This window comes from Parasteatoda tepidariorum, chromosome 6, assembly GCF_982258835.1.
Source record: "Parasteatoda tepidariorum strain Cologne lab strain chromosome 6, Ptep-v5.0, whole genome shotgun sequence".
In the NCBI taxonomy this organism is placed as follows: domain Eukaryota; kingdom Metazoa; phylum Arthropoda; class Arachnida; order Araneae; family Theridiidae; genus Parasteatoda; species Parasteatoda tepidariorum.
In genome coordinates this window covers 2506395-2519491 of record NC_141760.1, presented here as the reverse complement: position 1 = coordinate 2519491, position 13097 = coordinate 2506395, and the positions used below count along the sequence as shown (strand labels likewise).

The 13097-nt window shown below is 31.5% G+C and overlaps 1 protein-coding gene across 2 annotated transcripts in view; it reads right to left on the bottom strand.

Annotated features, from left to right (window-relative positions):
• The window catches only part of LOC107445606 (serine/threonine-protein kinase LMTK1), a 38951-nt gene that overhangs the window by 18711 nt on the left and 7143 nt on the right, over nt 1-13097 (bottom strand). For both annotated transcript variants that reach the window (XM_043050199.3, XM_071179145.2), the window contains 5 exons: nt 12823-13024; nt 7773-7860; nt 4259-4389; nt 2285-2369; nt 618-736 (listed from right to left, as the gene is read on the bottom strand). In XM_043050199.3, the coding sequence (XP_042906133.1) occupies nt 618-736; nt 2285-2369; nt 4259-4389; nt 7773-7860; nt 12823-13024 (625 nt within the window). The remainder of the gene's footprint in view (nt 1-617; nt 737-2284; nt 2370-4258; nt 4390-7772; nt 7861-12822; nt 13025-13097) is intronic.

Sequence of the window (13097 nt, the reverse complement as noted above, 5' to 3'; positions counted from 1 at the left end):
TGAAAGGAAGGAATCTTTGAATATAAGACCAAGTTCCACCTACAACTAAGTGGTAGTCTCCACGGGACTCACTCTATATGATGCATTATACAAATCTATCTGAATCTGGTGAAGGACAGAGGTTGAAATGGCAGCTTGTCCTTCACAGATCAAGAATTGCGGACATCTTGAAAGGATAGGTATTGCAGTTCAACCGGAGTCCACTTTGGAGTAATGAAGACTCTACAGAAGCTTCGTGAAATAAGAACAGAATGTTTTAAATCAGGACAACTACGAACCAGCAATCAAGTAGGAATACTCAATTACTTTTAAATAATATGATTTATAGACTTTAAAATTCCATATACACAAATAGCACAAAAAATAGTTATTTCTTTAAACAAACAGTTATTTCTTTAAAAGAGTGAAAAACCTAACTTTCTGGCACTACATAAAACTCATTTAGTTAAAATTTATGCTATTCCTGTTATACTTACTGATAAATTATTGAATTGGTTAGTTTTAGTCTAGTTTATTCGTTCCCCCCCCCCAAAGTCCCAGAAGAAATAGGACAAACCATGATATAAATATTGGATATGACATCCAATATTTATGTCATTTGTTCAAAAGATATTTACCAAATGTTGGCTTCTCGTGAGATGTCTTTGGCCTCGATGACACTCTCCGTACACATGAGTGTTTCTGGTGCGCACCACCTGATTGGAAAGGCGACATCACCCAGGCAATAGAAATCCTCCTAAGATATTCAAAGTACTTCTCTATTTATGAAAAACACACCATAACATTTTAAAATTTATATATACACAGTAGGAATTCCCATTTCTGGACATTCATTTACTGGAAGCGTCTCTTTTCGGATACTTTGTAACAATTAAAATAAACAACTTTTTTTTTCCTTTTACAAAAAATTTTGAAAAAACTTTATTTTTTGTTCATTTCCCATCTATTAAGAAAATTATTGGAGGAAAAAAAATTTTTTTTTCACTTCTTTTTGGTGCTTCTCTGATAACTAAACATTTATTTGTAACATATAACAAAGTTGCCCCCAGAATCGAGTTTGGTATCATTGGATGGTTCTTAAAAAATATTGAATGTTTCAAGATATATTTCTTATGATATTTGACCAACCTATGTTACACTCTGTATGTCCCGGTGTATAAGTAGACCCCTTATTTCTGATTACAAGACGGCAATTTCTGGAATGTCGGGTGTTCACCGCTGAAATAACCAAATATGAAAATTTCTATTTTATTGTAAATGTGGAATTTCGTTTTAATTGGATGGGGGATTTTCTGTAGAATTCAGCAGGTGAGCACGAAGTAGAAGTGGAACACCTAAGTCAAGCATCCATCACTGCTGTCAGTAACCGGGGCAGGTGATCACTTTTGATTCCTAAGCTCCAAAACCAAAATCATTTTATTAAGATAGAAATTTAACTAAATAGATTAGACCATAAAATATCAGTCATAATAGTCAGCTTAGAAAGATTACAGGGGTTGCATTAGTTAGGACACTTTTTTTTTCTACGCAGTAAAGATTTTTGAAAGAGGTAGGCATTCAACCAATAATCGATTATTTATTTAATAATTAGGTTATTATTCGAAAATTATTTAAGTAAAATTATTTAAGTAAAATTAAATTTCAGATTTTAAAACATATATTTATAACTTTTTTGCAATAACAATATATGGAATAAATTACTAAACGGATAAGCATTTACAAATGATTGTATCTAAATTTATCACATCGAACTTCAATATTCAAAATAAAATTACCAAATATCACAATTATTTTACTTCCAATAACCATTCTCATATTTTATATCAGTTCTTTTTCAAAAGCAATTCTGCTTATCTTATTCAATTTGATTTGTGCATAAGCCAAAAACACACTTAAAGCCACAGCAAAATTGCGCATTCAATTGCCTAACATGAAACAATGAAAAAAATTATTCTTCATATTAAATGTTCTAAAATCAATGTTTTTCTTTAATGTCATATTTACATCTACCAATTAACGCTCTGTGTTGTGCCAAAAGAAGTTCGATCATTTAGGGTTCCACAGCTAAAAAAAACTGGGAACCGGTGCTGTAGAGTAATGACGTTTCTGGTAAAACAAACTATTACTCTTGCTAATAAAACATTACAGTTCATGATTGTTTACTGAAAAATCTTGTAGTAATAAGATGTTTAAATATGTGCATGTGAGATATTGATACACACTAAAAAACACAATAATAAAGACGAAATAATAAAGAACTTTCTAAAAGCCAAAATTAACTTACCCTATGACAATGAATAGCAGTGCCATAATCTCCAACCTTTACAACTAAGTCTGGAGTTATTAAACAATTGTGAGTTGCAACGTCCCTATAAAGAAGAAAAAAATTAACAAGCAATATTAAACATTTTTTAATCATAGATCACTCTTAAACACTACCGATCGCAGTAAACTATCAACAACTATACACAGAAATGTTTACGATTCCCACCAATTTCTTATAGTCACGAACGTTAAATAATAATCAAATAATGTAGATCCATTTCATTTTTAGTAACTTTTATAGAATTCTTACAGTAGAGAAAAAAAAAGAGAGTGCTTTTTTTTTTTGTCTTGCTCTCGACAGGAAAATCTATTTTAATAACTACTGAAAATACGATCGATAAAACCATGCGGACTCGCCGTGAAATTGTCGATAATGGAGAAATCCTTACTAACTGAAATGTGTGATTCGTGGCATGCTATAAATGGCATATCCAGATTTTAAACACCACATGAAAATCTGAATTAATAGCTGCCACACTATCGATTGGTAAACCACGTGGATTTACATGTTGATTGAAATAGACGTTAATCATCGTCTAATTGTTATTTTTTAATGTAAAAGGATGTTTTGATGTTCATTTACCTTAAAGGCCTAGTATCAGGAAAAATTTATTTTCCAAACTTGCCAAAATATGACGACTCTGGCTATAGGCCTTTTCCCTATCATACAGTTGAAACAGTTTATGGTATCATATTTCTAAATTAGCTTTTCTTAAGGGAACAATTTAATCTTCTCTGTCTGTTTGCATTAAATAGATATGTCCTCCATTGAGAGTTCACATAATTAAGAGAAAGTATTTTTATGTTGTTACATAATGATTGCTATAAAAATGTGAAAGTCACATTAAATTTTTTTTTTTTAATAAATGTTGTGAAAATACAATTTTTTGTTATTTTAAGAAAAGAAAAAGAAACTTTTTTATATAAAAAAAAAAAAAAGACAGTTAATTGGGTCATTCTTTAAAACCTAACAATATATCACAAAATTGGCCTGAAATAGGTTAAAATAGTTGAAATGTTATGAAAAAGTTTCTACTTTTTGCACTTTTAAGACATAATTTTTCTCATGCATTTAAAAAAAAGATTGTTCATTTACAATTTCCTAAAAAAGTTTTAAAATTAATTAAATGTCACACTCTTAGCCTGTATGAAACTAATTTATTTAAAATTTTTATACCAACATTTCAATGTATTAATAAACTACACATATATAGGCATTTAAAATACTAATGTATTTTGAATCTTTAATCAGTGTATCATTTGAAAGTTTGTGACAAGGTTTTCATGTTACTCTCCTGACCAATTTATGATTTTAAAAAAAAATCTTTTAGTCTTGCAACACCATTTATTCCCACCATTCTGTTGCTTTGAAGATCTGATTCACCAGATATTCTTATCGTAGCTTCAAAATTCTAAAAACATGATCATTCTAAATTAACAATCTTTTTTTTAAGTGTGTAACAGTTTCTGCTGTACATCAGTTCACTTAAACATGAAAACAGTTTTTAAAAATAATACACATGATCATGTGACGATTCTAATAGAAGAAATTTCTTAAGACAAAATAGGCCTTTAGAACTTAGTAAGAAGCCTTATACAAATAAAAAATGCCACACTTTGGTATGAAGAGAAATTGCACTCTCCTGGCATTTTCTGAGCCAGGAGATTGACTTTATTTTTCGCTTAAGTGCCTTAACTATAAAGTATGATTTTTTTCCAGATTTTTTTATGAACTTCAAATTTTTTTAGAATTTGAAATTTTTGCAAAATCACCCACTAACTGAAACAAATAATACATTGCTTGAAATATAAAGCATAAGAAAATAATAGCATAGGCGAAATTAGAAAAAAAAATTTCCTGGGAAATATTAAAGAAATAGGAAAATAAATAGTTGCAATGCAAAATATAAGTAAAAAGATAAAACAAACATACATATGAATAAAACCATGTTCATGCATGTGTTGAAGAGCTGAAGTAATACTACATGCCATGCGAAGCAAAGTTCCACTTTTCAAAAGAGTTTCTGGTGATTTACGTTGCTCTATTAGATACGATTTTAAATCCTAAAAAATACAAACTTTATAAGTTTTTATTTTTATTTAAAAGAAGGAAAAATAAAATGGGGAATTTTAATGTATCTTTGAATTTCATCATATCTCTTCAAATATCCAGTTTTATATTAAAACTATTAACATAGTAAACAGCACCACAATTTTTGTAATTACTCATTTAGTAAATAAATAATAATTTAAATGTATTCAAAATATTCAAAGTAATTGGAGAATAAAGCATCTACAAACCATCATTAACAACTACAACTAATTAACTACATAAACAAGTTAAACAAAATAATTAAGTAAAATGACGAAGGTTTTTGCTATAAATTCTGAACGTATAGTTATAGAAATACATTTATCATTTACTTTGTAGATAATGCTTTCAGCTTACTTTTATATTTGAAACATTTTTATCAAACGAACAGTTAGTGTTTGTTACCATTGTGAATTTTCACTTTTTCAAGGAGAGGTAGCTTTCTGTGACGTCATACTTACACCTGCACTAATCTGTCCGCTAATTAGGTATTACACAGTAACCTCAGGTGACCGAAACATTACATTTCTAACTAACTCTAACTAATTGACTAACATTTTCATTGTCAATAACTTCATTTCATCCAACAAAAAAATAAATAAAAAATTTAATAGTGAGTTCTTTTTGCATCCTTTTGTTTCCAACTTTACTTAGCACTTGATGGACAATAAGCTATGCGAAACTTGTCCTTTAAATTTTAAATTGCTTACAGTAATTTGAAAGGCCATAAACACAAATAAATATCATCTTTACGTCTTCAAACTCCACTTAAAGCCAAAGCACTCTAAACCTTTATTAAAAAAATTTACTATGCATGTTTTATATTTATTTAAATTAAAAAGAGATATTTTTTTGTATAAAATGAAGAATTTATCAATCTTGAAAAAGTTAGAACGTGTTTTATACAAAAACTAAATCATATGGGTGATAGCAATACATTTATCCTACAGCATTTGCCCACAGATGACTAAACTTCTTTCATTTGCCAAAACTCGATGAATCTAAAGCAAAATGATGACTAAAAGAGGTGCAGAATGGAAAGAGATATAGGTATAATACAGACGGAATTATTTAAAAAAAAATCCCACATGAATATCTTTAAACAATCAGGCTAAAACTTTTAAATTCCATTTTCACTCTTTCGGCTGATCATTTCAAGGAAGATTCTGAGTTTAAATTTTTTTGATTTTCTTCAAGATATTACACACAAATTTGTGAAAAGAAGACACTAATATATGTAACCCTTTCTGAAAAGTTACATCGACAGTAATTATTGTAATACACTTCATATGAAAACAATATTACAATAAATTATTTATTGAAATAAAAATGGGGATAATCCACAAATCTCAAAATTTTATTTTATTTATATCAATTACATTTGGATTTCGTCATCATACTAAACTGATGTGCTAGGGTTTCTAGAAGATCCATTTACGAAAAAGATAATACATACACAGGGAAAATCAATTTAATCTGATATTAACTTCTTTTAGTCAAACTCAGATGCTTTTTATCAATATAGTAATAAAATCTTTAGTATCAATTTTACCTGCAACATTTCACGACAGCTAACCAAATGAGAACATTTTTTTAACCCTCCTCAAAAATTGATTTTGCTAGGACGATTATCAAAGAAAACAAAACACTTGTACTTTTTGAACAGTTTATTTTTCAGAGAAGTTTTAATTATGAAAGATAAAGTTGAAAGCATTATCTATAAAATGAGTACTAATTTGTGTTTTTATAACCACTTGTCAGATTTTATTGCAAAAATAGGCAATTTTTTGAGAAAATTCCAAGTTTTTTTTTTTCTTCAAATTTTGATAAAAGTAAACGAGATTATATTATTTTATTGAGTTGAAACTAGGGTGGGGAAAAAACCGAAATCCCTTTTTCTTTGGTTTAACTCGTTTTTTTTTATCTTTGTTTAATATATTTTAAGCCCTTAATTTAATTTAACAAAAGAATTCCAAAGCATTTCATAGTATTTAACTCGACGCTTTAACTACAGTGAAACCTCCAGGAAATAATTAAAAGATATAAAAATGACATGTGTTGCATATTAAATAGAATATTCACTATCTTTTAATTTCGAAATTATTGAAACTCCACTCTAAAATATTTGATTAAAGAAGTCATGAACTATGACTACGACACGCCTACTCATGGTTGCATAGAGAGAAACAAAAATCCAGATTTCCTGGCAAAGAAAGGGATCTCTATTTTGCAATACAATATTTTTGAATGCTGCAAAGAAGAGGTTCACTTCCCATCTCTTTGTCGAAGCCGAGGGAAACACCCGGGAGTGTCTCACGGGATTTCCTTTATTCTGTGGCATTCTTTCTTCTTTTAGCTAGACCAATGCCCATCTTTTTAAAATGGGTCTAGACTCTCGCACTCTTTGCGACACATCGAAAATTTCGAGCACGCCAGCGGCGCCTCGGGGTACTCGGCCGAGTGGAAAAATGCCTGTCATTTATATAAATAAATAAAATATTCTTTTCTGATATTAGATATACTATTCCTTCTAGTGGCCGAACCGTCCATCACACGTTACGTATTGTTATTCAAGCAAGAAACCCTATCCTAAAAATTAATGTCTCTCCCTTCTGATCAAAAGTATTCAAACACCCAGTGATATGGAGCGTCCTGAGACATAGGATGTAGGATCTCCCTTTTGCATTCCCCCCCCCCCCACACCTCTGGGAAGACTTTTCACCAGTTTTTGATAGGTGGCCATAGGAATGGACAACTCACACAACTGAAGGGAGTGCTCGCAGTTGGGAGGGGCGATTCGGCTGGCCACGTTGTCTGCGCTCTTGTGCGTCCCGAAGATGATCTATGGGATTCAGATATGGGCTCTGAGAAGGGCAGTCCCGTTTTCGAACACCTGTTTCGTCGAACCGCGTCTGTGTGAGCCTTGGCGTGCGAACGGAGCAGCCGTCTCCTGCCGGAAGAGAAACGGGTCGAAATATTGCCACAGAAATGGGGGTGCAGCATTGTCCACATCTCAGAGTTCATGTTTCCAACCACAGAAACGAGTGGACCACTAGAAACATCCCCCACACCATCGGGCTTTCACTACCCTGACAACCCAGCGTCCGGATACTTTCGGCCAGACAGTTTATAGACATAAAACACTCAACTAAATAGTGTTACAGCCCATAGAGAAGGTCAAATCCTACTCTGCCCCCACCTCAGTTTTCTTGACCTCGGACATTGGGGTGCAGGAGTTCCGGTCGGGTGGTCGGCCGAACGCGGAACCCTTCCCCCAGTGTCCGGTCCCCGAGGTCCTCGTTTCGTCGATCCACCGAAGGGATGAAAGGCTGTTGCATGAAAGAAGATAGCCTACCTTTTCACAGCTTTCCATGATGAGTAAGAAAGGATGAACTTCCAAACAGCGACCCAAAAGAGACACTAAATGAGGATGCTGTAAATTTCTAAAATAAAAAAGACTTTATATTAGCAACATAATATTATTGTACTTCACAAAAATGAAGAAAAGGGCTGAAACCAAATACACTATTCAACATGATTTTAAATACGTATGTATGAATAAATGACTGCCATTTAAAAATAGTCACACAGAATGAAGTGAATTGAATGCATAGGACGTAAGACGTATGGAAAGTCTACACTAAAAGAGTGACCTTTTATTGTGGCTAGTTAAATACTCAATAAAACACGAGAACAACATATAGAACAATTGTATCACTCACTAAAGGGAGCATTACAAAAAAAGAAACCAGATCAGGGTTCCCACTCTTTCAACAAAGCAAAAATTAAGCACTTTTAAGAACTTTTTTTATGAAAAAATTAAGTACTTTTTTGAAAAATTAAGGACTTAAAAAATTTATGATTGTTTATCATCGAATATACATGACACCAACAACAGTGCAAATTATTTACCTTCCTAAAAGAATCAATAAATAAAAAAAATACTAAAAAACAATTTTATTATAATGTAAACACTGATATAATTGAAATAATTAACAGGGCTCGCCAAAGAATTACCAGGCAATTTTTGCAAATCTAGGTCTGGTTTTTTTTAAAAAAAGAAAATAATAATGACATTTTCAGATTGTTAAAAGTTAACGGCATTCAGATTGTAAAAGTTAATGTATGAAACAAATCTGAATTCCATTTTTAATGATTTCATTGAAATTGAATAGTAAAATTAAGTGCAGAAATTATGATTTGCAATTTTTTCATGCAGAGCTCATTCTAGGCAGGGTAAACAGGGCACAGCACCCTGCTGCCCTTTTAGTCAAAAGAATCCACCTTGTTACCCCTGAAGTAAATTAGTGCCCTGATGTAATAGACTCCATACCCTTTTTGCCCTTTTCTTTCTTTAACCCTTCTTTATTTTTTCTTTCACGGTAAACTATGCAATTCTTATCTAAGAACCAGGTCACAATTACTAATAAGAAGAATTTCTTTAAGTGAAAATAATTTGAATTAGCATAAAATTGGCTCTGAATTAGCACAAAAAGAAGGTAAAAATCATGAACACCTGTCAAGGCTTGTCTGATGCCAATGCATCTGTCTTTACCATATTATAATTTGTTTCAGAAATCTCTTCGGACATTTAGCATTGGGAAAAAAATGTAACTATCTATTTCTGTAATTTATTCATACAAAAAGTCTCCTCTGAATCCATTTTTATGAAAAAGTTGCAATTAATTTTGCCAAAAAAATAGGATATAATTTTGGATTTAACACTTGACATCTTAAAGAATGCTGATGAGCCGTCTGTTATTTTCAATTTAAAAATAATAATTTAAAGAAAAGAAATTTTTATGGTAATAGATATTATGTTAAATGATTCTGCATATACTGTATTAGGTACTGTAAATACTAATATAGGTACTATGGAAATGAATTTTTTCGTCCCAGCAAATGGAACAGATTGCTGATAATGGTAATTTTTGAATATTAGAAGTTTGCCTCAAATTATGCCAAATAATACTGAATATCATTAATTTTCATTTAGATGGGATGAACTTCTAGAGAGCCCTCAAAGACGTCAAAGGAAGAAGATGTCTTCTTCCACGCTCGTTGTTTACGAATAGATTCAGAATATCTATAACCACCAATAAATTATTTTCAACTTATTCTTTAAAAATAACTATCCTGTTCTATAGAATCTAAAGATTTTATTTTTATCAAATTATCTGACTTTTGAACTTTGGCAATCCTCCCTGCTGTGGAGCCAACATAGCCGAACAGCTAGGCGTCAGTAATCCATATCTAAGGGTTTTGACTCCCTAGCGACAACAACTCTGGAATTCAACTTGCATCCAAAATAGTACTGAATCACCATAACAACTCTATCGAACTTTCTGACCAATCTCAGGAAAGAGTGAGGCAAGCTAATCAATAATTCAGTATCTGGCAAATTTCCATTAAGTTTCAACTCTTTATGAAGATTCTCTCTCTCAAGGCAAGGGAATCAACGGATATCCACCCCCAAGTGATAATCCTCTAGTAAACGGATAATATCTTCGGGGCACATGAAAGGTCAATAACTTTCCACCCACCATCAGGATTAATCTCCAAAAGAACAATTTTGGCACCAATGTAATCAAGCGTGTAGAACTGGAGAGAAAACCAAAATTAAACATAATACACTCCGCTAACTTCAAAAGCAAAATCATCAGTGAATTTCAACAGGAACAAATATCAGACGAAATAAACATTTTCACAGACGACTGTGTTGACTACTTCTATTACATCTATTTAAGTAATACAGATTAAAAAACATAAATTTAGAAAGGAAAATACCATATTTCAGGCAGATACCATAGCCATCCTGGAAGCTATCAAATTCACAACTCAACCACCACTACAACAATTTGGGTCCGATAGCTCATCCACACTTACAGCCATAAGAAATTACAAAGCAAAACACAGCATTCTACAAGAAATCCAGTCACTGTCAGTCAACTAATAAGAGAATAAGAATTTCCTAGGTAAAAGCTCATTTGGACAATCAAGGTAATAAATTAGCTGATAAATCTACAAAAGACACCACTGACACAGGAATACCAATACTTTTCCCGTTGCCGATATCATACATAAAATCTTTATCTAAGCTAAACATAACAACCAACCATCAGACATACCGGCATCAACAAAAACCAGAATCGGGACACAAAAAAAAATCTGAGCTCTTGTGTCAGAGATTTTGCTGGTTCCACAGGTTTGGCTCAGAGAACGGGACCTCTTTTTTACAGAACCTGGCCCCTTCAAAGATTATCTGAAGAGCTTTAAAATCATTCAATCAAAGAAATGCGTTTGTGGAAGGGCTGGAACTGTTTCCACTATTCCACTTCAGAAGATGCCAACATGATGAAAGTGGAAGAAATCGACTATAAAGAATAATCTCCTAAAGCAACGGGAAATAAATCTAATAAGATTCCTACGAGAATATGAACAACACTTTCAACTGTAATAATAATAACAAATCAAACTAAAATCTTAGCAAAAAAAAATATATATGACTGTTACTCTTCTTTTAAGCCCTCACTTATAATTCTGTCTCCCCCCCTAATAACTTTCTAATCAAACTTACTAAAATACAATCTTTCACTTTGTGCCTCAATACATACAAAACCCAAATTTAAATTATGTGATTTCCTGACATCCATTATTTTAATTACAATTATAAGGTTTCAAGTAACTGTTTTTTTTTCTTCTTAAATTACGTTTTATTTTTTGTTTTTTTTTATAGAGGATTTCAAGCAATTTCTTTTCCTTTTTTTGTAAGGTTTAAAGTAATAGATTATTTTTATAAGATAATAGTTTGTTTAGTACATCCAAGGTCTAGATGGGGTTAGATGGATGTCTCGCAAAGGGTGAGTGGAAAAAAAATTATTTGTTTTGTCTCACTGACCCTATAGCCTAGATAGATGCCTTTTGTGGGGCAGAGATGCAAAGCATTGTTGAGGGGATGGCCTTCTTTCCAAAAAGAGGTTTCACTAATAATTTCAAATTGTAAAGGTGCCAGGAAGAGCAAAAAAAATTGAAATTAAAAAGAGCAAAACAAAAAAACTTAATTGTTTTAACTTAATTGAGTTGTACTTAATTTTTTTGAGTTCAACTGAGTTAACTTAATTTTTGAGCATGAGTTGGTCATGTTGATGATTACCGACGCGTTGGCAGTTTTTTTTTTTTTAAAAACCTGTGCAAAGAACAAATATTCAGCTAGTAACAATAATAATATACTGAAAAAGCTGCATCAGCATAAGACAATACTCATTTTCAAAGTGACTTTGATCAGAAAAAATATTAAATTCATCAACAAACACATCATTATCAAAGTTCACATCATTATCAAAATTATAGGGTGAAGCTTTTTAAGAACTATTGTTTCTTTGTATTTTTAAGCTATTGATTCATAAAAGACTCTACATTTCTCTTTTATGTATGGAAACTGCTGCTTAGAGTTTCTTTATTTTCTCCGAAATGTCTTCGTACCTTTTGTATCTTAGTGCTTGATGTCAAGCAAGTGTTGTTTGTCCTCAATTTGTTATCAAGTCACTTATCTGTTTCTTCCATTTGAAGAATGCTGAAATAATGTCACTTACCCAATCTTTGGAAGATTAATTGATTGGCAGATCCAACTGAATCTTCCTATTGATAGTATCTTCCAAATTAATAGATGTGGCAATGTAAATGAATGTTATATATTAAAATAAGATTAAAATAATAACTTTTCCCGAGAAATCTATATATTTTTTAAATGTCAATTACCTGCCTCTTCTATTAAACTCTTCAATTAAGAATTCTATATATATATTTTTAGCAGTGTATATGTTTAGAATGTGAATTGTTATTATTAAGAATATTTGAATATTGTTTGATTTTGTTATTGTAAAATAATAATAAAAAATTACAATTTTAATTTCATAAGAAATTCGCTAAAATTATTTTGCTTTTCTAATTCTTGCTTTTTAGTTTTCATTTATTTAAAAAATAATACATTAAATAGTTTTAAAATTAATACTATTATTTATTGCAATGGTTCAGTGGTTAAGGGCACTGAACTGTCATTGTTAAGAACTGGGCTTCAATCTGCAGTGGTGGCTTGAAGTCTGCTAAGATTCATATTTATGGATACCAGTTTGTTTGGGAAGTAGCAGTGGTATGTGCGCAATTACCACAATCCTGCCATTGGTCCGGAAATTATGTAGGCTTAACCTCCATGATCGCCCTGTTACAGGAATACTTTATTTAAGATAGACAGCAAACATAAGCTGTTTAAAAAAACACTTTTCTAATATTTGATATTTCTTTTTGAGGCATTCATTTCTTCCATTTGAGTTGGAAGAAACCTATTCTTGGAAGATGGCTGAAAAAGAAATAGTGGGAATTTCTAAAAATGGAAAGAGGCTAATTACCTGAATGCACGTGTCTCTTGAAGAAATTGCATTAGTTCACTGGAAGTTGCATCCACTCTTAATATTTTGACCACCACTTTGCTTTTCATTCCTATTTTCAATATATCACACGCTTCTCCCTCCACTGCCTGACCATACCAAGAATTCCCCACTTCTCTCACGTACTTTAACTGATCCCTCGGAAAGTTCACTTGATATTCATCTGTCAATGATTCACAACAGGTCAATATAAATGATAAACTACATTATTTTACACTCCACTTCAAATTGATATT